Source organism: Muntiacus reevesi, chromosome 3 (assembly GCF_963930625.1).
Source record: "Muntiacus reevesi chromosome 3, mMunRee1.1, whole genome shotgun sequence".
Classification (NCBI taxonomy): domain Eukaryota; kingdom Metazoa; phylum Chordata; class Mammalia; order Artiodactyla; family Cervidae; genus Muntiacus; species Muntiacus reevesi.
The window spans coordinates 219492447-219518470 of NC_089251.1; the positions used below are offsets into that span (position 1 = coordinate 219492447).

Here is a 26024-nt window from a genome sequence, read left to right on the forward strand (position 1 = left end):
ACTATAGGGAAGAAAGGATAGTTAGGGAGTCTGAAATGAACATGTACACACCGCTATGTTTGAAATGGATAACCAACAAGGACCTACTGTATATATAGTAAAGGGAACTCTGTTCAATGCTATGTGGCAGCCTGAATGCGAGGGATGTCTGGGGGAGAATGGGTACATGTATAATTATGGCTGAGTCCCTTTGCTGCTCACCTGAAACTATCACAACAAAGTTAATCGGCTGTACTCCAATACAGGCTTCTTCCCAGGTGGGTCAGAGATGAAGAATCTGCCTGCCAATGGAGGAGGCAGAGGAGACCCTGGTTCAATCCCTGGGTCAGGAAGATCTCCTGGAAGAGCAAACGGCAACCCACTCCAGTATTCTTGCCTGGAAAATCCCATGGACAGCTGAGACTGGTGGGCTACAGCCCATGGGTTGCAAAGAGTTTGACACAATGAGGTGACTGAGCACACGCACACATCCATCCCAATACAAAATAAAAAGTTTTTAAAAAATAATTTAAAAATTAATAATAAATAAAATTAAATTCACTGAACTATTTACCAGTGGAATTAGGGGCTGAACTGTATCTCCCCAAAGTTCATATCCCTAACCTCCAGTGCCTCAGAATGTGACTACACTTGTAAAGAGGGCCTTTAAAGAGGTGATAAAATTAAAATGAGTCAGCGAGGGTGGGCCCTAATCCAACATGACCTATGTCCTTATAAGAAGAAGGAATTTATACACAAAGAGACATTAGAGATGTGCACCCACCCACCAAGTAAGGACACTGACCAGCAAGAAGCTGGCCATCTGCAAGCCAAGAAGAGAGATCTCAAAATAAAGCAAATCCACCATCACCTTGATCCTGAATTTCCAGCCTCCAGACTGTGAGAAAATGAATGTCAGTTATTTCTACCACGCAGTCTATGGTATTTTGTTATGTTAGCCTATCCCTTCTCCAAGGGATCCTTCCGACCAGGAATCGAACTGGGGTCTCCAGCATTGCAGGCGGATTCCTTACCAAGTTGAGCTATGACGGAAGCTCATGCTGGCCCACAAGGACTAATACAAATGATCCCAAACTCAAACATTCATAAAAATCACCTGGAGGCCTTACTAAACACAGACTTTGGGTCCCTTCTCTCAGAGTTCCTGTTCATTAGGTCTGGAATGGGGCCTGAAACAGTCCTAGTTCTCATGGATGGTATTTCTTGCAAGGGCCCCCCTCTTGGTGTAATGCTCTGCCCTTACTATCTCCAAAGTATTAATAGTTTGAACACTGGTTCTAGCATTGTGCACTGGGATCAACAAATTGGCTCAGTGGTAAAGAACCCACCTGCAATGCAGGAGACCTGAGTTTGATCCCTGGGTTGGGAGGATCCCCTGGAGGAGGAAACGGCAACCAGCTTCAGTATTCGTGCCTAGGAAACCCCGTGGACAGAGAGCCCTGGCAGGCTACGGTTCATGGGCCACAGAAGAGCAGGACATGACTTAGGGACTAAACGGACAGCAAACAAAACACAAGTGTGGCCAGTTCTGGCCTGAGAATTGTTATTTCCAACAAATTCCCTGTGATCCTGGTGTCTCTGATCAGGTACCACATTCTGAGACTTGCTAAACCATCTGCTGAACCAGGTCAAGTCTAAAAACATAACACTGGGGAAAAAAGAGCAAGCTGCAAAAGAACAAGTATAGATATCATTTATATAACATTTTGCTATGGGTGTGGTATTTCACTTCAGTTCTGTCTGACTCTTTGCAACCCTGTGGACTGTAGCCCACCAGGCCCCTGTGTCCATGGGATTCTCCAGGCTAGAGCACTGGAATGTCCCTCCTCTAAGGGACCTTCCCAACCCAGGGATTCAGTCCCATCTATTATGTCTCCTGCATTGGCAGGTGGGCTCTTTACCACTGGGAAGTCCTTTGTAATGGACATTATGTATGTATAAAAACAAGCAAGGCAATGTGAACACCCAATTCAGAATCCCTGCTATCTCTGAGGCCAGTAAAAGAACAGAATTAGTGATCGGCACCACAGACAGCCTCAGCTCTTGTCTACAAAGGTCTACTTCTCAAGTGAATGAAAAATTAAAAATTGAAGTAAACATGGCAAAAAGGTTCAGTTTGCACAGAGCTGAGAGTTACATTGTGTTACTCTCTATACATTTTTGCACTTTACTATAAATTTAAAGCACTTAACAAATTTTTCAAAGAGAAAAGAACCTTAACTATTATATAACTCTGGTACCACCCACAATCTAGTAAAATATTCCATTAAAAATTTTAAATTTTTCCAGTTGGAAGAACAATTCTACTTATGAAAAAAAAAAAACTCTTCACAATAACCAAGATATAAGGTTACTTGAAGCTTGAGAATCACAATTTAAAAGAATAAATGGATATAAATCCACTTCAAATGAACACATCTAAAAATTTACTAACAAACTATGTATTTAAGAATATTAAAAATGACAAATACTATCGCGAAGAAATAATGGTAACTGCAACATTCAGGTTAATTTGACTCTACTATGTCCTTTGCATGAAATGACAAAAATAAACTTTAAGCTGTTTTAGAGAGACACAGACAAAACATAACAGGTGAAATTTCTATAAACCTAGAGAAAATAATATGAAAAGGTTAAATTAAAATGAAAGGAACAGAAATAAATCTTAGAAAATTTCAATCTAAAAAATACAGAATAAATGCAAATTTCATAACCAATAACTTTTAACTATAAAATTAGCCAACTGTGTGTTAAAATATGAATAATCAGTGCTGCTATATTCATTTTATTTGGAATATAAAATGGCAAAACTTTTCAGAAAGAATTTAAAAATGTAAATCAAGGGCATTAAAAATACTCCTTTTAATCCAATAAGTTTCTTTCTAGGAATATATCTTATGGAAAAAAAATCAAAATAATGAAAACAAATATTCACACAAGAGCATGTTAATCATAACATTAAGCAGTATAGAAAAATTACCAAAACTAAATAAATCACAATGCATACATATGATATAAAATTAGTAAAAAGGAAGATTATAAGGTTACACACACTATGATCTTCTTAACTATCAGTTCAGTTCAGTTGCTCAGTCGTGTCTGACTCTGCAAACTTATGCACTGCAGCAACCAGGCCTCCCTGTACATCACCAGCTCACGAAGTTTACTCAAACTCACGTCCATCGAGTTGCTGATGCCATCCAACCATCTCACCCTCTGTTGTCCCCTTCTCCTCTAGCCTTCAATCTTTCCCAGCATCAGGGTCTTTTCAAATGAGTCATTCTTTGCATCAGGTGGCCAAAGTATTGGAGTTTCAGCTTCAGCATCAGTACTTCCAATGAATATTCAAGACTGATTTCCTTTAGGATGGACTGGTTGGATCTCCTTGCAGTCCAAGGGACTCTCAAGAGTCTTCTCCAATACCACAGTTCAAAACATAAATTCTAAAAAAAATTCTAAGGAAAAAAAAAAGCATAAATTCTTCAGTGCTCAGAATTCTTTAGAGTTCAACTCTCACATCCATACATGACTACTGGAAAAACCATAGCCTTGACTAGATGGACCTTCATTGGCAAAGTAATGATCTGCTTTTTAATATATTATCTAGGTTGGTCATAATTTTTCTTCCAAGGAGCAAGCATCTTTTAATTTCATGGCTGCAGTCACCACCTGCAGTGATTTTGGAGCCCAAAAAACTAAAGTCTGCCACTGTTTCCCCATCTGCTTGCCATGAAGCGATGGGACTAGATGCCACGATCTTAGTATTCTGAATGTTGACCTTTAAGCCAGCTTTTCACTCTCCTCTTTCACTTTCATCAAGAGGCTCTTTAGCTCTTCTTCACTTGTCATAAGGGTGGTGTCATCTGCATATCTGAGGTTACTGATATTTCCCCCAGCAGTCTTCATTCCAGCTTGTATTCATCTAGCCTGACATTTCTCATGATGTACTCTGCATATAAGTTAAATAAGCAGGGTGACAGTATACAGCCTTGATGTACTCCTTTTCGGAAAACTATTTGGAACCAATCTGTTGTTCCATGTCCACTTCTAACTGTTGCTTCTTGACCTGCATACAGATTTCTCAGGCGGCAGGTCAGGTGGTCTGGTATTCCCATCTCTTTAAGAATTTCCCACAGTTTGTTGTGATCTGGTATTCCCATCTCTTTAAAAGAATTTCCCACAGTTTGTTGTGATCCACACAGTCAAAGGCTTTGGCATAGTCGATAAAGCAGAAATAGATGTTTTTCTCGAACTCTCTTGCTTTTTTGATGATCCAACGGATGTTGGCAATTTGATCTCTAGTTCCTCTGCCTTTTCTAAAACCAGCTTGAACATCTGGAAGTTCACAGTTCACATACTGTTGAAGCCTGGCTTGGAGAATTTTGAGCATTACTTTACTAGCATGTGAGATGAGTGCAACTGTGTGGTGGTTGGGACATTCTTTGGTATTGCCTTTCTTAGGGATTGGAATGAAAACTGACCTTTTCCAGTCCTGTGGCCACTGCTGATTTTTCCAAATTTGCTGGCATATTGAGGGCAGCAGTTTCACAGCATCATCTTTTAGGATTTGAAATAGCTCAGCTGGAATTCCATCACCTCCACTAGCTTTGTTCATAGTGATGCTTCCTAAGGTCCACTTGACTTCACATTCCAGGATGTCTGGCTCTAGGTGAGTGATCATACCACTGTGATTATCTGGGTCGTGGAGATCTTTTTTGTACAATTCTTCTGTGTATTCTTGCCACCTCTTCTTAGTATCTTCTGCTTCTGTTAGGTCCCTATCATTTCTGTCCCTTATTGAGCCCATCTTTGCATGAAGTGTTGTTCCCTTGGTGTCTCTAATTTTCTTGAAGAGATATCTAGTCTTTCCCATTCTGTTGTTTTCCTCTATTTCTTTGCATTGATCGCTGAGGAAGGCTTTCTTATCTCTCCTTGCTATTCTTTGGAACTCTGCATTGAAATGGGTATATCTTTCCTTTTCTCCTTTGCTTTTTACTTCTCTTCTTTTCACAGCTATTTGTAAGGCCTCCTCAGACAGCCATTTTGTCTTTTTGCATTTCTTTTTCTTGGAGATGGTCTTGATCCCTGACTCCTCTACAATGTCATGAACCTCCGTCCATAGTTCATCAGGCACTCTATCAGATCTAGTCCCTTAAATCTATTTCTCACTTCCACTGTATTATTGTAAGGGACTGGATTTAGGTCATAACTGAATGTTCTACTGGTTTTCCCTACTTTCTTCAATTTAAGTCTGAATTTGGCAGTAAGGAGTTCATGATCTGAGCCACAGTCAACTCCCGGTCTTGTTTTGCTGACTATGTGGAGCTTCTCCACCTTTGATTGCAAAGAATATAATCAATCTGGTTTCGGTGTTGACCATCTGGTGATGATCTTAACTATGGAAAACTATAAAATTTCAAAGAAAAAAAATGAAAGGAAATACAGAAAAATATTAATAGTCTGCCTCTGGATGACAGGATCATAGGTGATTTGCTCCTTAGCTTCTTTTCTATAATATATATATATATATATATATATATATATATATATTACTTTTACAATTAGAAAAATAGAAATTTAAAAATACTGGCACTTTCACTAAATATAAAACATTTCAAGCTAAGGTATCAGGGCATTTAATAAGTACCTTAACTGTTATTTCAAGAAATCCTTGAAACAGTCATTGCAGTAAAAAGTTGATTATATCTAAGAAGATACAATGGAAACAAAATGGAGACATTATTTAAGAAGCCCTTCATAGCACCTCCCTGGTGGTCCAATGGTTAAGAACCTGCCTTGCAAGCAGGGGACACTGGCTTGCTCCCTGGTCCAGGAAGATCCCATATGCCTTGGAGCAACTAAGCCCATGTGCCATGATTACTGAGTCAATGTTCAAGAGCCTCGGAGCCACAACGACTGAAGCCCACGCGCCTTAAAGCCTGTCCTCCGTAACAAGAGAAGCCAATGGGATGAGACGCCCGCTCATCCCAACTAGAGAGTAGCCCCCCTCTTCATAACTAGAGGAAAGCCCACACAGCAGCAAAAAACCAGCACAAAAATAAATAAGCAAAAGCTAAATTTTAGAAAAACTTTGCCAAAAAAAAAAGTCCTTCATAGTTTTCTTCTAATTCCTTTCAAAGGCACCCACAGTTTTCTAACATCAAAGTGTCTATACATATCTTGAATTGGTTTTCTAATCAATCATTCTATGTCACAATCAACATTCCAAATCACATATTTTCATCAACCTGCCTAATGATAATGGCTGAGACCCCAAGACCTCCCAGTCACTGAACTGTCCCTAACAAGCCACTCTGTAAGGAAAGTTATCATCACCGTGACTTTGTAGGTGCATGAACTCAGGCTAAGTAATTGTCTCAGCATCACACACCCAGATTTAAGCAGATCTGGGGCTTAAACCCTGGTCATTCAACAGAAGTACATCACAACACCTTTCAATAAAGCTGACATAATGTAAAATCCTGGTCTGGTTGGGTTTTTTGTAATTTTAATTCTGTCTCCTAAGGAAAAACAAGGACAGAGTTCCAGAAAAAAAAGATACAATTACCAGAAAATGTAATTAAAGCAGCTACCTATTAATCATAGGAAAAGATTTCAATCTGTATCTTTATCACCTACTTTGTACACTTACCTACTGAACACTGACCCCACACACGTGAATCACTTAGTTTAAGGTCAGAGATAAGAGAACACAGGCAAACAGGTAAAGAGCTGTGACAGGCTGTTTTTTCCAAAAACAGCCACAGCAATATTTCCTGTCCCACAAGCCCTTTCAGGGGCTTGCCACACCCTCACCCAAAGTGGGGAACAATTTCCGCGTCAGCTTAAGTGGAGCAGGGCTTTCTATCAAGGAACAGAATGACTCAGAAGTAATACTGCGTGATATCCAAAGGCAACCTCGAAAAGGCAATACAGTTGTCCCTCTGCATCTGCGGCCTCCACATTCTCAGATTCTACCAACCACAAATCAAAAATATTTGAAGAAAGAAAGAAATTCCAGAAAGTTCTGAAAAGCAAAATTGGAATTTGCTCCAACTGGGCACCTATTGACATGGCTTTTTATATTGTATTCACAAGTATTTACACAGCATTTACATTGTATTAATTACAATTGATAATCAGAAGTAATCTAGAGATGACTTAAAATATACAAGATGCAAATACTACATACACCATTGTACACAGAGGACTTGAGCATCTCCTGATTTGGGGGTCCTGGGGGGGATACCAAGGACAATGGTGTAGGTTCTTTCCCTGTCACTCCAGCTCTGGCTCGCTGTCTCCTCTCCCCCTCCCATGTCTCTCTCCCTCTCTATAATACAGTCCTTGTCCCCCTCTTCCCTCTCTCTCACCCTTCCAATCTAGTCATCATTCTGTGAGGAAACCCAGGTAATGTGGGAAGGCTACAAACAGGTGTCTGAACCCCAGATTCCCAGTTGTTATCTCAGCTGACAGCATCACCCAGCAGACATGTTCCTGAACAAACCTTCAGATGATTCTGGCCCTCCCTTTGAGCCACACAGCTGACCCAAAGGGTAGCAAAGACCAACTGTGCCACATGAAGCCTTCCCAGTCACAGACTCCAGAGAAAAATAAACATTTTTAAGTTTTACAGTACTTTGTCAAGTAGTAAGAGGTCACCAAAACAGACACTTGGGGCTGATTTCACAGCAAGTTAAAAAGTTTCGATCATTCCATGCAAAACTTGTACAACTTTGGCAATAATCCTCTTTAAATTAGCTAAACCATAGTCATCCCATGGCTCCTTTGACTTCAGATGGGTCTCTGGAAACTTGAACTTTCAAGGCTGCCTGATCCTCCATTGAGAGTCAAACTCTATACCATGTTGAAATAAAGTTTCACTTTAAAGGTTGGTGTCACATCTTTTCAGGGGGAAGTTCTAAGCAGGGATGCCAAGAAACTTCCTTCTAGAAGACAGATGTGGCACCCATGTTTTATCTGATACCACAAAATACACTTGTAGAAAGTTATCATCTATTACCAGCACTCCCTAGAGTATTTCCACAAAGTAATTAGACAATGTACACAGAGAGTATGTACACAAAGTACATATAGAGAATGCAGAGAAAAATTGTGCAGAGTGAAACACACACCTAGAGTTGAGTGGCAAGGGAAAGAACAATAAAACACTGCACTTCTGATGCAGTTTAGGCCAGAAGACTGTTTACTCACTGCCTTATTATTGTACATGACAGCAAGTCATGTCCAACTCTTTGTGACCCCACGGAATGCAGCACGCCAGACTTCCCTGTCCTTCACTATCTCCCAGAGTTTGCTCAAACTCATGACCATTGAGTCAGTGATGCCATCCAGCCATCTCATCCTCTGTTGCCCCCTTCTCTTCCTATCCTCAACATTTCCCAGCATCAGGGTCTTTCCCAATGAGTCGGCTCTTTGCAGCAGGTGGCAAAAGTATTGGAGACTCATCTGTAACATCAGTCCTTCCAATGAATATTCACTGTTGATTTCCTTAATTTATATTTTTATATAGCTTCAAATGCAATTTATAATCAAATGAACTGAAATAAATCAAAAGTTTCTCCTTTCCAATGGAAATACAACATAATTTTACCAACTACAAAACTTTTCAATGATGAGGTATGCTGGAAGTCAACTAAATACAATTAAGAATAGAAACAATGAGATTACTTTACTTCATAGGTTTAGGAAAGCATTTTCTAATGTTAATGGCAAGCATCACATTAAAAAGTTAACCAGTTAGTTATCTATCAATTAATGAATAAATGATATTTTGATGACAAAATACATCAACGAAAGTGAAAGTTGCTCAGTCATGTCTGACTCTTTGCGACCCCGTGGACTATACAATCCATGGAATTCTCCAGGCTAGAATATTGGAGTGGGTAGCCTTTCCCTTCTCCAGGGGATCTTCCCAACCCAGAGATCAAGCCCAGGTCTCCCGCATCACAGGCAGATTCTTTAACAGCTAAGCCATAAGGGAAGCCCAAAATACATCAGACTGGTAATCAAATATAAATTCCATGAATATGAGCCCAGAAAAAAAAAGCCTTTATGTTTTAGGCATAGTTTTTACTAGCACAAGACCTTACTTTTTAAAAATCTTTTTGAGTGTATCTGTGTGTGCATGTGTGTGCACATGGACACACACACGTGCACACACATGTGCATGCTCAGTTGTATCCGACTCCTTATACCCCCATGGACTACAACTCACCAGGTTCCTCCATCCATGGAATTTTCCACGCAAGAATACCAGAGCGTATTTCCATTTCCTACTCCAGGTGAGCTTCCCCAACTCTTGTGTCCCGTGCAGGCAGATTCTTCACCACTGCAGCACCCAGAAAGCCCTTAGACAGTATAATGAAACCCAAACGTTTCCTTTCAGTTAAACCTAGGTCTCTAACAGCTCTAACCACCTAATAAAAATCTTATTCAGGGTCACAGACTATAGGAAACACAATCATCATCACTGCAAAATTCTTCTATTCTCCTTCATTAACTTTTGAATATGATACATATTCATCAGATTGTTAGGGAACCATTGACTAAAACTACCCATCTTCGCTAGGCATGATGATAACCACTTGCATAAGTTGTCTCACAACAAGAGGTCCAGGTAAGGAACACAGTGCTGCTGCTGAAAGCTAGCCTAGAGAATTCAGGAAGGGGCCAAAGGAGGGAGACTCCAGGCCACGTATCCTATCAACCTCGCAGAAACATCGGTGCTGAAATCCATCCTGGCTGAGATATGCGCATTCCGCCAAGATAGACCTTGAGTAAGACCAAACATGGGCCAGACAAGAGACAACCTAAAAACTAACCCATCAGCATAAAACCTAAGACTGCGAGCCACACGGCAGCGCGGCTCCTCTGGGTTCCTGTACCAACTTCTCCTCACCCCAGGCCTCCGTTCCCAATCAAGTCTTCTGCTTTGTCAATGTGTGTGGCTCTCTGGACAACTCATTTCCGAGTGTTAGACACGAGCCACTCTTGGGGCCTGGAAAGCCCTTTTCAAGCAACAACATGAGTTACTAAAATGTGTGTCATACACAATGGATCCAGAATTCACGGCCAAAACAATTTATATCCAGTCCTCTGATGGAAATAATATTCTTCAAATATATAAACGTCAGATGGAAAACAATGAAATGAATCCAAAAGTTTATCTGCTATCCCTCCTTCTTTTGAAGGAAAAACAACTGTACAAAAAAATTGACAATCTATAAACCTACAAAACTATGAAGAACAATGAAAACCAACATGAAGGTTTAAAAACACTTTTTAAAATCAAATTTTAACATGAAATTATCCTTTACAGTCCATATCGGCTGTGTAAAAGATTATGGAATCTAATAAGTTTTAAGGGTTGGTTTAATCTAATGGGAACTAAGTTGAACCACTAGACCATTCAGGTATGACATAAATCAAACCCCTTATGATTATACAGTGGAAGTGACAAACAGATTCAAGAAATTAGATATGATAGAGTGCCTGAGGTACTATGGATAGAGGTTCATGACACTGTACAGGAGGCAATGAACAAGACCATCCCCCAAAAAAAGAAAGGCAAAAAGGTTGTCTAAGGAGGCCTCACAAAGAGCTGAGAGAAGAAGAAAAACTAAAGGCAAACAAGAAAAGGAAAGATACACCCATTTGAATGCAGAGTTTCAAAGAAAAGAATAGCAAGGAGAGATAAGAAAGCCTTCCTCAGTGATCAGTGCAAAGAAATAGAAGAAAACAATAGAATAGGAAAGATTAGACATCTCTTCAAGAAAGTTAGAGATACCAAGGGAATATTTCACGCAAAAATGGGCTCAATAAAGGACAGAAATGGTATGGACCTAACAGAAGCAGAAGATACTAAGAAGAGGTGGCAAGAATATACAGAACTGTACAAAAAAGATCTCCATGACCCAGATAATCACAGTGGTATGATCAATCACCTAGAGCCAGACATCCTGGAATGTGAAGTCAAGTGGGCCTTAGGAAGCATCACTATGAACAAAGCTAGTGGAGGTGATGGAATTCCAGTTGAGCTATTTCAAATCCTAAAAGATGATGCTGTGAAAGTGCTGCACTCAGTATGCCAGCAAATTTGAAAAAATCAGCAGTGGCCACAGGATTGGAAAAGGTCAGTTTTCATTCCAATCCCTAAGAAAGGCAATACCAAAGAATGTCCCAACCACCACACAATTGCACTCATCTCACATGCTAGTAAAGTAATGCTCAAAATTCTCCAAGCCAGGCTTCAACAGTATGTGAACTGTGAACTTCCAGATGTTCAAGCTGGATTTAGAAAAGGCTGAAGAACCAGAGATCAAATTGCCAATATTTGCTGGATCATCAAAAAAGCAAGAGAGTTCGAGAAAAACATCTTTCTGCTTTATCGACTATGCCAAAGCCTTTGACTGTGTGGATCACAACAAACTGTGGGAAATTCTTAAAGAGATGGGAATACCAGACCACCTGACCTGCCACCTGAGAAATCTGTATGCAGGTCAAGAAGCAACAGTTAGAAGTGGACATGGAACAATAGACTGGTTCCAAATAGGAAAAGGAGTACATCAAGGCTGTATACTGTCACCCTGCTTATTTAACTTATATGCAGAGTACATCATGAGAAATGTCAGGCTAGATGAATACAAGCTGGAATGAAGACTGCTGGGGGAAATATCAGTAACCTCAGATATGCAGATGACACCACCCTTATGGCAGAAAGCAAAGAAGAACTAAAGAGCCTCTTGATGAAAGGGAGAGAGGAGAGTGAAAAGTTGGCTTAAAGCTCCACATTCAGAAAACTAAGATCACGGCATCTGGTCCCATCGCTTCATGGCAAATAGATGGGGAAACAATGGAAACAGTGACAGATTTCATTTTTCTGGGCTCCAAATTCACTGCAGATGGTGACTGCAGTCATGAAATTAAAAGATGCTTGCTCCTTGGAAGGAAAGCTATGATCAACCTAAACAGCATATTAAAAAGCAGAAACATTACTTTGCAACAAAGGCCCACCAAGTCAAAGCTATGGTTTGTAGTCATGTATGGATGTGACAGTTGGACTATAAGGAAAGCTGAGCACAGAAGAATTGATGGTTTTGAACTGTGGTATTAGAGAAGACTCTTCAGAGTCCCTTGGACTACAAGGAGATCCAACCAGTCCATCCTAAAGGAAATCGGTCCTGAATAATCATTGGAAGGACTGCTGCTGAAGCTGAAATTCCAATACTTTGGCCACCTGATGCGAAGAACTGACTCATTTGAAAGGACCCTAATTCTGGGAAAGATTGAAGAGGGAGAAGAAGGGGATGACAGAGGAAGAGATGGCTGGATAGCATCACTGACTCAATGGACAAGAGTTTGAGTAAGCTGTGGGAGCTGGTGATGGACAGGGAAGCCTGGCCTGCTGCAGTCCATGGGGTCGCAAAGCGTCAGATATGACTGAGCGACTCAACTGAACTGAGTTAGTTAAATTCAATCAATTCAAAAGGATAAACCTTGTCACTTTATATCATTTCTAAAGATAATTTACACAAATTATCAAATAATTCCATTTCAGAAACACTCAAACATAACAAATGACCATACACATGAACAAAATGCAGCACAAAGCTATGTCCACAAAACTGCCAAGATATTTTACAAAAATTAATCTTAGTTGATCATTTTTCCTTGAGTATATATATATATATAGTTACTGAATACTAAACAGGGAAAGAAATCAACAGGCAAATCATACATAAAATGAGTGATCAAAGAGTTAACTATAGTACTCAAGTACCAAATGACATTATAAATGAATAAAAAAGACTACATTACAGTTTTTTGTCACACATCTATTCCAGGACCTAAGAGATAAACCTAGGGACACCTGTAGTATACAGATTCAAGTGGAAAGCACCTGCTTCCAATTGTCTAATATATATAGTATCTGCTTCTTTGGATGGAAAAGCTTTAAGAGGAAACTGCATTATACTGTGTGTGCATGGACACATATGCTTACTGCTCTCACAAGTTGTACCAAGAGACATTACATGGGTCACAAAATTCAGCAAGAACAAATCTGGATGAGTATCAAGACCTGCATTAATGATGCATCCTTGGTAACGCTCTACACAAAGAACTGATTTTAACATAAAAACATACTTCAGTCCTTCTTGTGTTCACACAGTTTGCTTTTCAAACTTGACTAAATGAAGACCTTAATGTTGTCTGAAGAAAGAAACACTATTTGCATTGATACTTTGAATATGATATCATCTCCCTAGGCCTTGAATCCCTGACCTCTGAGTAAAACAACTAAACCAATTATTTCATATTTTAAAATATATAATCTTTATTTATCTACTTACATACTTGATTTCCAGCCTGTAAGAAAAGTACAAATATTTATTTTCCTATTTGCAATAATAAATATTACTTGTAGTTGACTAAACATCTGTCTTCGAGTCTCTTGGCTTTTCAACCCTCATGAGGGTTTTAAGTTGACTATTAAGAAATCCTTAACTACTACCAAATCCAATTCTTTCATAAGGGACTATTTAATGCCCCTATTTTGTTTCACAGACCTCTGAGATCTGATGAAGACTAAGGGCCCTTTCCACAGAAATACCTACTTGAGTATATATAGACAAGATTTTACATACCAATGAAGGGGAGGGTTATTTTAGACTTTTTTAAAATCTAGTGAACTTTGACTTACATTGCTCACTTTCTTCAAAACCAGAGCCTAAATTTGTATAATCTCCACCCCAGTTCCTCCCCAATTCCTACCTACCAACAGGATCTGTTTCCTGTACTTTTTGTTCATAACACTTTAATTCTCTCACAAATTAGATGACTGTATGTATCATGGTGTACTATTTTGACTGATTTTCTCATTTTCTTCTCCACTGGAATGTGAGCTCCTTAAGGCCAGAAACTGTGTCAGATTCTATTCTAAAACTCCAGCAACTGGTACCACACCGTGAAAAAAAAATTCATTAAGTATCGGTCTTTCAAATAAAGCCATGAGTTGATAATTGTTGGAGATGGGCAATGAGTACAAGCAGAGTAGGGCAGGAAGGATGTTTCATTCTACTATTCTGTCTCCTTTTGTATATATTTGAAGATTTTCAAATATTAACGGGGGAAAAGTCTACAAAAAAAGCTTTACAGCTATATACAAAAAGCTTTCACATATTTGAATGTATCTAAAAACAAATGAAAGTGAAAGAAGAAAGTGAAAAGGTTGGCTTAAAGCTCAACATTCAGAAAACTAAGATCATGGCATCTGGTCCCATCACTTCATGGGAAATAGATGTGGGGAAACAGTGGAAACAGTGTCAGACTATTTTTTTAGGCTCCAAAATCACTGCAGATGGTGATTGCAGCCATGAAATTAAAAGACACTTACTCTTTGGAAGGAATGTTATGACCAACCTAGATAGCATATTAAAAAGCAGAGACTTTACTTTGCCAACAAAGGTCCGTATGATCAAGGCTATGGTTTTTCCAGTGGTCATGTATGGATGTGAGAGCTGGACTGTGAAGAAAGCCAAGCGCCAAAAAATGATGCTTTTGAACTATGGTGTTGGAGAAGACTCTTGAGAGTCCCTTGGACTGCAAGGAGATCCAATCAGTCCATCCTAAAGGAGATCAGTCCTGGGTGTTCAATGGAAGGACTGATGCTGAAGCTGAAACTCCAATACTTTGGCCACCACATGCGAAGAGTTGACTCGTTGGAAAAGACCCTGATGCTGGGAGGGATTGGGGGCAGGAGGAGAAGGGGACAACAGAGGATGAGATGGCTGGATGGCATCACCGACTCGACGGACATGAGTTTGAGTAAACTCTGGGAGTTGGTGATGGACAGGGAGGTCTGGCGTGCTGCGATTCATGGGGTCGCAAAGAGTTGGACACGACTGAGCGACTGAATTGAACTGAACTGAATTGAAAAACAAACTATTCATTATGCCTCAGAGAACTAGGATCAATGATTAGAAAACAAAATTCTAGCTTCACATAAGAAAGAACTCTCTAATAATTAAAGGTATCTGAAAATGAAGCTGGCACTGGGCTAGGTACAGACATACCTCAGAGATCCTGTAGGTTCAGTTCCAAACTATTACAATACAGCAAATATGGCAATAAAGAGAGTCAAACAAATTTCTTGGTTTCCTAGAGTACATAAAAGTTACATTAATGCTATACTATAGTCTACTGTATACAATAGTGTTATGTCTAAAAAAAAAATAATGTTACACATCTTAATTTAAAAGTGCTTTGCAACTCTGCTCAGTGTTATGTGGCAGCCTAGATGGGAGGGGGTTCTGGGCGAGAATGGATGCATGTTTATATATGGCTGATTCCATTTGCTGTTCATCTGAAACTATTACAACACTGTTGGCAGCCTAGATGGGAGGGGGTTCTGGGCGAGAATGGATACATGTTTATATATGGCTGATTCCATTTGCTGTTCATCTGAAACTATCACAACACTGTTAATCAGCTATAATCCAATACAAAATAAAAAGTTCAAAAACAAAAAGAACCAAAAAAAAAATGCTTTGCTTTAAAATACTAACCATCATCTGACACTGCAGGGTTGCCACAAATCTTCAACTTCTCAAAAAGCACAGTGTCTGCAAAGCACAAGAAAGAGAAGTACAATAAAACAAAGTACACCTGCATATTCAAGCAGGAGATGGCCATTCAAAATGGATTACTGTGAAAAAATGAATTCTAAGGGTTAAGGCTAGGGTTCAAAGCTGTGAATATCTGAAAACATAGTTTATATCTTGAAAGAGATACACGGAAGTCAATATAAAGATGACTACTGATTTCATGAAACAGCTACAAAGAATGAAGTCCTTTCTCAAAACCAAGGTCCTCTCAAGCCTCATTTGAGGGGCATGCATGCACTCTCTGGGCGCCAGCGTCCCCAGCCTTCTGACAGGTCCTCAATGCGCCCGGTGCTTCCACTGCACTTGCTGCTCCTCCTGGAATGCTCTTCCTCGGGGAAGTCCTTCCTACCTGAACAGATGATGCTCTCTGACCACCACAATTCTTTTCCCGAAAGCAGAGACCCCGTGTTTCTGCTCACCACTGTATCCCTAGGGCCTGTCACAGAGTCTGACACATTGTAAGTGCTCAATAAATATTTGTTGAATGGATGAATGAATACAACATTCCCTATGAACCTAGCATTTTCATAAATTATGATCTAAACTGAATGCAAGTCAACTTACCAAGATATATATCAAGCTATTTCTTTATCACAAGTGATTAAACTACCTCCCTAGAGGCCAGGGACAATAAGAAAACAGCTAGCTCCCAAGAGAATCTTTTATACTTGTTTTATTATGAAAATATAACACATTTTCAATAACTTTTAGCTTCACAATACACACAAAAAATGTATTTCTCAGAATTTAAGATTCTGACAAGCCAAATGATTCTCAAGTCAAATGGTGGGTTGTTGAGCTGAATTTATTGTATGAATGTGAAGTCTAATTAGGACATTTAGTTAAGGAAGAAGCAGTGAGAGATTTAGGACAGATGGACAACCATCAGGACATATAAAATATTTCCAAATAGGTGTTTATAAGAAATATATGAAAATGCCCAGCACAGGGATACTTTCTGTTGCTAAGAAACACTGAACATTGATGACTAAATTGTCCTTTGTACAAAGGTCAACAACAATCATCTCATTTATCAGTGCAATTCCTTTTAATTACTCACTTTTAAAAACCTTTACAAAATACACTAAACAAAAAGACATAAATTGTATTTAACACTCAGAAATCACTGATGTATATAATGTATACAGAGACAGTGGTATTTTACTGACTTCCACCAGAAGTGGTTTTTCAAGACAAAGTTACGAGATCCTACTTTAGTATTAAGAATGTGCAAACAAAATTTACTAGATTATAAAAAGTACAAAAAAGAAATTCTATCCACACCAAATCTATCACTATGGCTAATACACAAAATATATGAAATTCCAAACAAATTCTAACAAAGCAAAACACTAAGTTTTAGGACTATTATATCCTTAATTGGGAGAAATTACCCACTGTCATCTTATTCAGAACTCGGTGTTACCTGATAAATTTGAATTAGAGCCAGCACTGCACTATGGTGAAATCCCTTAGACTCAACCCTGCTTCTAATAACTTTTAGCTTCAATTCTGGACCCAACATGAACTTTCACCCAGGTCATCCACTCCATTATTAGTACCAGTCCTGGGCTCAGTCCCTCCTCCACTTCAGAAACAAATGACAATCTAAGAAAAAGATGAAGTGAAACCTTCCTATCAAGTAATGAACTCCAAAGAATGATTGGTTTTCAATGAAATAAATAAAATTTACCTTGGAGATCCCGGAATGTGAATATGGAACATGTAAAAGATTTAGCCTAACATTTAATAAATAAATGCCTAATAAATGCCTGACATTTATTACTCAAAAACTGGAACTATTATTACCACTAGATTTTAATCTTATAAATTGATTTTCTCTGATATTAACAGCATAAAATAACACAATACATGATTTTCTAGTATCCCAAATCTATAAATTAGAAGACACAACACCCTAAAACTCCTTAAATTTTTTTATTATGAAAACTTGCAAACACACAGAGCAGTAAAGAAAGAGTTTAATGTACCATATTACCTTGTCAACAATTATCAGCACTCTGACAATTTTATTTCATCTATAGGAAATCTATTCTTGAACCATTCAAAAGCACACTGAATTGAGATACCCTTTTAAAAGTGTACTCAACATGTTGACCATTCACAAACAGCAGGTTTCATGCAAAAACTTTATTTTTGTCTCTTACTGGTCTATTAAACACATTCAGCAGTAAAACCACCTCTGCCCTAGAGAAAAAAACTCATAATTCTCATGACTTTCTGGTCACTAAGACGTTACAGAAAATCATATGATCACTTGAAATGGTAAGTCTCAGTTCAGTAATTTAAAATAAACTAGTCTCAGGCAGACACTGGGAAATTTGAATACGGACTATGTATTATATAACATTATTGTATCAATAGTAAATTCTTGGGTGTGACAATGCATTGTGTAGGAGACTATTTTAATTTTTAAAATAGAAAAGCTGAAGTATTTAGGAATAAAGTGTCATTTTCAAATGGTTCAGGCCCACTCCACTGGCCAAAAAGAGTATGCTGTATATATACTTGTAGCCAAATGTTACTGACTGGTAAAAGGTATGAGGTGCTTACTGGATAATTATTTCAAGAGTTCTATAAGCTTAAAATTTTTCCAAATTTAAAGACTATATGCAAATAGTAGTCAAAACTCCAAAGTACAGTAAACACTGAAACTTATGTTCCCTTTTCAGCTAGGGCCTGCAGAGAGCTGGCCATTGTCAGGGAGGGAAGGAACAAGATCCTTCTCTTTTCACAAATTTCTCTTCTGCCGCCTTTCAAGCTTTCTGAGCCCACCCAGAGCAAAGACAGGGAGGGGAGGAGAGGTCAGGCGTAACTACAGTTCTTACTTGACTGCTACTGTACCAACACAACCCAATGTTCTGTGAAGATGGCAAGTGTTTAATGCTGATTTTCCTTCTCTTGGGAAGATTCTATGCATTCTTCTATGAGTATGATCCTCCAAGTACAAGACTCCTGCCAGGGATGGTGCTCTCCCCTGGCTAACGTAACAGCTCCCTCTCAGTGTCCCCTCAGTTTCTGACCTCTGGCCATGCACCCAACTCCTTACTGCAAGCATCTTCCTTCCCTGGCAGTAAACTTTCTTGGGAAGGATTCCTTTTCAAGTAACACCAAGGTGACAGTCATATTCTGTGATACATACATACACTTCTGACCTGTTGGGAGAAAAGTGTGTGTTAATTGCTGAGTCATATCTGACTCTGCAACCCCATGGACTGTAGCCTGCCAGGCTCCTCTGTCCATTCTCCAGCCAAAGATACTAGAGTAGGCTGCCATTCCCTTCTCCAGGGGATATTCCTGACCCAGGGATCAAACTTGGGTCTCCTGCATTGCTGGCAGACTTTTTACCATATGATCCACCAAAAAGAAAGCAGTGCAATTATTTCTCAAACCCAGCCCAACTGCCAAAGAACCCTTATGTTTTCTCAGGCAAGAGTCAAGAATCAGTCTTTTGTGACCTCAGACCATGTACTACAGTTGAACTCCTCTCACTAAGCTTCATGAAAGATTCTGATGCCTATCTTGTAAGAGGTAAGGCTAAAACACACAGCATTTCAATGACACTCTGAATTTGCCTAATAAAATCTCTCCCTCTTTTGATATCCTCTATGTAATAAAGGGATTCAGAGATCACAAAATTAGCTTGCCACAATTCTGTATATGCTTTAGCACTTCCTTGGGATATAGAAGTATCTGTTGAATACTGATACATCAACTGGAAGTTCCACTCCTTCAGGAGGCATGTCTTTTTTTATCTTTTTTAGTGCCAGCACTAGCACCCAACACATCATGGGTCCTCAAGAAAATGTTTTTTGAGGGGATGATCTCAGCAAATGACAGCGGGTATAAATAAGTGGAAGAGTACATAAAATTAAGCAATGACGGATGACTTTCACTATGTGAAGAACTATCTGAAAATAGGCTGCTCAGTAAGTGAACATTGGGCTAAGCAAAGCACATTTGGTCCTCCCTAATTTATACACCTAGATATAGGCCTATGAAAACCTAAGAGGGCAATCAGACACCCAAGTGTCCCTCCTCTGTTCATGATACCCATCTCCACACTTACTCATAGCATACAGAAAATACCCATGTGTTTACCATTTGTGTACAGGTCACTGAGGGCTTAGCTGGTTCACCCTTGCTGACGGAAATAGTAACTATCACGCTGACCAACAAAGGTAAAGTTAAAGGACTCGAATGACATTTGAGAGAGAAAGATATGGATTACATCAGAGGACGAGTAACTGCCCACAGCAAACCCCTCCAACTCCCGCAGCCTCCCTTAATTCCACCCCCTCCCTGACTTTACTGGGTGAACATCATTTAGAAAAAATAATAGCTCCTTTATTTCTTTCTGTTCCCTACTCTAAAACTATAGGCATGCAAAAAGATCTCTGAGAGGCAGCATGATACCTGCAGGGGCTTCCCCAGTGGCTCAGCAGTAAAGGATCCACCTGCAAGCAGGAGACACAGGAGACCTGGGTTTGATCCCTGGGTGAGGAAGATGCCCTGGAGAAGGAAATAGCAACCCACTCTAGTATTCCTGCCTGGAGAATCCCATGGACAGGAGCCTGGCTGGCTGCAGGGTGTACACTCTTAGATATATTCACTCAACAAGCCACACTAGAGAGCTAATACGTTAAGGTGTCCTCAAGGTTTTCTAGCTTAAAGATTACTTATGTACATGTTCAGTAAATAAGGATCATCAACTATGTGTCAGTTTCTGAGCTAGTCAGGCACTATGGGAGAAGAATCAAAGATGAGTAAAGCATTCAATGAGCTTACAATTTAATAAGAAGGATTTGACAAATACTTAAAAGATTGTAATATCCTAGTAAGAAAAGCACCACCATAAAGAAATGAGAGACTTTGAAGAATGATTCGGATTTTAACAGGGAGAGGTGAAGAAGGGCTTTCAGCAAAGGAAAGAGTATTACCAAAGAAAAAGAGATAAATGTAGGAATACTGACCAAGACCCTAGAGTATTTGTCGGGTATTAAAAAAGCAGAAAATAAAGACAGAAAAAGCAGACTAAAGCCTAACTGGAGAGGACCCTAAGTGCCAAGGTTAAATATTAAAATTCCCTTTTGTGAGTAATAAGAACAAAAAGAAATAAATTTAAAATAAAACAGTTTCAAGGACATGGTAGTGAAAAGGACTTAGGGGGCCTAAATAATTTTAAAAGAGAACAAATCTGGACAACTTATATCTCACATACTTCAAGACTTAGTATGAAACAGTGTGGTGCTGACATGATAGACATATAGATTAATATATAGAAGAGTCAAGGAAAAGGTTCAGAAATATATGATTAGTTGATTTTTAACAAAAGCTTCAAGATAAGACAAGGGAAAAAAGAAAGCTTTTTCCACAACTGGTCCTTGGTAAACTAAATATGAAAAAGAATGGACCTTGATCCTTACCTCAAACTCTACACAAAAATTAACTCAAAATGGGCCAGAGACTGAAAGCAAAAGCTGAAATTATTATACAAAACTTTTAGAAGAAAACATAAATTAAAATCCTTATAACCTAGAGTTAATCAAAGATTTCTTAGAAAGAACCACACAAGGAAGGAAGGGAAGGAAAAAACACTGATAAAATAGATGAATTCAAAAATTAAAACTTCTGTTCTTCCAAAGACACCATTAATGAAAGAAAAAGGGCAATCTACAGACCAACGATTTCAAGAAAACATTCAATCTAATTTTTTTAATGGACAAAAGATTTAAACAAATATTTCACAAAAGATTAAACAAATGGTCAATAAGTACATGAAAAGATTAAAGTCACTGGTAAACAAACAAATGCAAATTAAAACCACAATGAGGTACCAGCATGCACCCCACTATGAATGATAGCACCAAGTGCTGGCCAGAATGTGGAGCAAAGAGAACTTTCACACACCTGGGGGGATATGATACAATTACTTTGATAACAGTTTGGCAGTTTCTTACAAAATTAATCACACACTTATCATACATCACTAAATTTCTATTCCTGGGTATCTAACCCAGAAAAGTTAAAGCATAAGACACAAAGACCTGAACATGAGCATGATGGTAGCTTATTCCTATGTAAAACAGAAATACCCCAAACGTCCACAATCAGGTAAATAGAAAAACAAATTGTGGCACCATTACACAATGAACACTCTTCCACAGTGAAAAGGAGCCAATTACTAAGACATACAATAACACAAGAAGCTGCAAAAATATCATGCTGAAAAAAGTGCATGATATGTGATTGTATTTACATGAAAATCTGGAGTAGGAAAAACTAGTCACAAAAATCAGATTAATAGTTGCCTTGAATTGAGCATGAGGGAGAAAGGGATAAGTGACTGCAAAGGGAGACACAGGAACCTTCCGAGGTGATGCAAACAGTCTATACCTCGACTGTAATAGCAGTTACACAGGTGTCTGTGTCTGTCACAATTCACTGAACAGTACATTTAAAATAAGTACCTTCTATTTTATATAAATTACACCCCAATACATCTGACTTAAAAATTTTAAAGGAACATTCAAACATTTGGAAATAGCATCCTTACCCAAAGATACCAATAAGGACATATCAAGTTTTATTACAAGTTTAAATCCCACACAATAAATTTTTATTATCTTTTATTCACTCAATAAATTATGTATTCAAGCATGAACTACATGCCAAGAATGATTCTAAGTGGGATGGTACAGTAGTGAACAAACCAAATCCCATGTTTCCATCAAGCTTTCATCCTAAAAGGAAAAGACTGACCATAAAAAAGTAAAATATACAATTAGTTTGGGGAAGTGCTAACTAGAAAAATAAAGCAATTGGAAAAGCGGGGATGTATTAAATAAAATGGTCAACGAAGCTCTCACTAAGAATGTAACATTCCAGTAAAGACCCAAGCAAAGTTAGGGAATACGCTAAGTGGTTATCTACGGGGATGAGCATTCCAGGAAAGGGAATAGCCAAGTACAAAGGCCCTGAGGCCAGCTATTCCAGGAACAACAGTCAGGCGTGAGTGGAGGGTAGTAAACAACAGTCAAAAGCTGAGATTGCAGAAGGAGGAAGATCATGTAGAGCCTCATAAGCTACTAAAAAGACTTCAGTTTTTACAGTGAGTAAGAAAGGAAACAAAGTTGTGACGTGAACAAAGACAAGATGTGACTTAGGTTTTAACTGTGATTCTTTGGCTATTGACTGCACTGAGACCACAGTGCTAGGTTACACACTGATTTGGGGATTATAAGAGAAGCCAGGAGACTAGTTAGTTCAGTAGCTCAATCGTGTCCAACTCTTTGCGACCTCATGGACTGCAGGAGACCAGGCTTCCCTGTCCATCACCATCTCCTGGAGCTTGCTCAAACTCATGTCAATCAAGTCAGTGATGCCATCCAACCATCTCATCCTCCGTCGTCCCCTTCTCCTCCTGCTTTCAATCTTTCCCAGTATCAGAGTCTTTTCCAATGAGTCAATTCTTTGCATCAGGTGGCCAAAGTATTGGAGTTTCAGCTTCAGCATTAGTCCTTCTAATGAATATTCAGGACCGATTTCCTTTAGGATGGACTGGTTGGATCTCCTTGCAGTCCAAAGGACTCTCAAGAGTCTTCTCAAATACCATAGTTGAAAAGCATCAATTCTTCGTCACTCAGTTTTCTCTGTAGTCCAACTCTCATGTGAGACCAGTTAGGAGACTATTAAAATAATCCAAGTAAGAGATGATATAATAAGCTGACCAGGTGGTAGTGGAGGTGGGGAAAGGTGATTAGATTCAGATTCTAGATGTATTTGAATGAAGAGTCAACATAAACTATAGACAGATAAGCTGTAGATATAAGAGAGAAGAGTCAGAGATGACGTCAAGGTTTGTGATCTGAGCAACAGGGATGGGACTGTCATTAACTTAGATGAGAAAGACTGAAGATGAAACAACTTTGGGTAAAAAGATCAATTCAATTTTTGAGCATTTAAGAGTTAAATATCTTTAAATACGCATATGGAGATATCACAAAACAATTAGTTATGTGTCCGGATATCAGAGAAAAAAATCTCTTACGATTTTTTTTGCAAAGTTAATCACTGGGTATCATGGGGTGTGTGTGTGTGTGTAAAACTTTAGAAAAGAATCCATACTTGAATTTAACACATTAGGGCCTTAGTACTAATGGATCATGTGTTTTCTGATTTACATAAATCCATGCAAGTCTGCTAGGCACTTCACACCTTTATTTTTACTTTCACATCTGAAGTACAGCAATATGGATAGATAAGGTGTGTATTTAAGATAACAACGTGAACAGACACATTCCTGGAGCTATAGCTATTTAAAAGTGACACTAGCATCAAGATACTCATTCTTATTCTGGGAAGGAAGGCTTTAAAAAACAATCACTTGTTATGAAACTAACTGCACTGCCAAATGCTTAAGATCATATGTAAAAATCATCATCTTCTCTACATTTTACTGTTTTAAATCAAGGAAAGTAATCGACTTTGTGATTAGATTTAGAAGTTTGGTTTTGATGCTTATAACCATCTAGGTTCTAAAGTGAATAACATTTCTTCACTGTATCTTATAACAGTAGATACTTTGTATAATGTTAATGAAATACAAAATGGAATGTAAAAGAACCAAACCTCAACCAAGCCTCAGTTGTTAACATGGGCAAACTGGTGATTGAAACCATTTCTTAAAATAGCAACATTTTCAGTGTGGATGAGCATTCTTCTCTCCCAGTCATCTACTCATTCCCAACCCCATGCCTTTGACTATTTCCTTATGCTAGTATGTCCCTCTTCCCGGCTGTTACCATCCTCTTCCTTCAAGGTCCAGCCCAAACTCAGCCTCCTCCAAAGCCTGCCCTGAACCCCAGTGGTTTTCAGCTCCATATTCCCAGAGCATTGCCACTTATAGGTCCAGAGTACTCATGTCGCTCTGCCATGGATTAAGTTTACCTCTACACTAAAATAGAAACCCCCTGAGGACAGAAAATCTACCTAAAATGCTTAACTGAGTACCCTACATATGAAATTGTAGGTACCTTACTTAAAGGTTTGTTCAACTAAATTAAATCCTATCAAAGTAAGAAAACAATTACATACACTGAACTCAGTGGGATATATGCTCTAATTTCATCACTTCAAATATGCACTTTTGGGTCTCACTTCCCCATGTCTCTGTAACACTCCAGATAAAATGACTGCTTCTCAGTCATTTTCAAATATTGCAAAGTATAATCTAGTCCAATTTATACCTTCAATTTCATATCTTATTCAGAGTATCCATATACTAACCTCAGCCAACCTAGGCAAGAAGAAGAATATAAACCAGCTTCTTTCAAAATCCTTACTGGTTCTTTCACTCTTCTCCACTTCCTTTTTCATTTCCTGGTTCTGGCAGATCAGGATAGGAGAGGGACAAGTGTCCCACATGCCTACTTTAACGGGGCCTTACTTGATAGCCATGAAGTAAGATCATCTGCTATCCTTATGTAATTCTGACAGCTATCTCCTATCATTCTCAAAGCCCAGTTTGGACAGCACATTTCAGGTCTTCAAGGCAAGGGGGGCTTAAATTACATCAAGTCTCCCACCCTGAATAGTTCCCTAGTGTGGGGGATGCACTTTAAGGCTGGCCTCTTACTATCCTACCCAAAATCCCCTTATAGAGCAAGCAGTCCGCCTTCACAGGAGCCATCAAGATTACCTCAAGCCTGGTTACCTCCCATGGCACCCACTGGGTCCACAAAAAAACTTAAGCCTGCTCACCACACTAGATGCAAACATCAGCTCTTCCCACTACTGCCCTCTCACTCAACATGCCAACTAACTAACTCAACTTGTTCTCCTCCCCTCCAGAAATGAGTCAGTTAAGGAAGGGGCCCGAACTCTAGGAAACATATGCCATGCTCTCTCACGAAGTCTACAGAAGGTGCTACTGCAGTATCAAGAAACAAGATTCTGAAGCTGCTTAAATACCTAGACAAGAAATTAAACACCCATCTACCTTTCTGGAAGACATACCCAAATCCTGGGCTGGAAATAAAAGGTCCTTTGGAAAAGAAACAGGGAAATGTCCATCGACTCTCCACTAAATGAACAATCCTTCACTTGAATGACACTTTGGGGGGGGTGGGGATTATGCTGGGCCTTTGTGCTTGGGCACAGGCTTTTTCTAGTTGCTGCGAGCAGGGGCAGGGGACACTAGCAACACTAGTTGCAGGCTTTGCAGTGTGCAGGCTTTTCACTGCAGTGACCTGTTACACAGCACAGGCGCTGAAGTGTGTGAGCTCCAGCAGCTGTGGCCCATGAGCTTGGCCCATG

General features: G+C 39.1%; 1 protein-coding gene across 14 annotated transcripts in view; it reads right to left on the bottom strand.

Annotated features, from left to right (window-relative positions):
* GTDC1 (glycosyltransferase like domain containing 1) overlaps positions 1-26024 on the bottom strand; it is a 473085-nt gene that overhangs the window by 431249 nt on the left and 15812 nt on the right. For 6 of the 14 annotated variants that reach the window (XM_065931478.1, XM_065931476.1, XM_065931485.1 and 3 more), the window contains one exon: positions 9239-9352. The exons of 7 other annotated variants lie outside the window; for them this stretch is intronic. In XM_065931478.1, coding sequence (XP_065787550.1) covers positions 9239-9293 — 55 coding nt within the window. In that variant the 5' untranslated portion in view covers positions 9294-9352. Of the gene's footprint in view, positions 1-9238; positions 9353-15587; positions 15608-26024 lie in introns of those variants that run through there. One more of the 14 variants, XM_065931481.1, reaches the window with a different exon arrangement.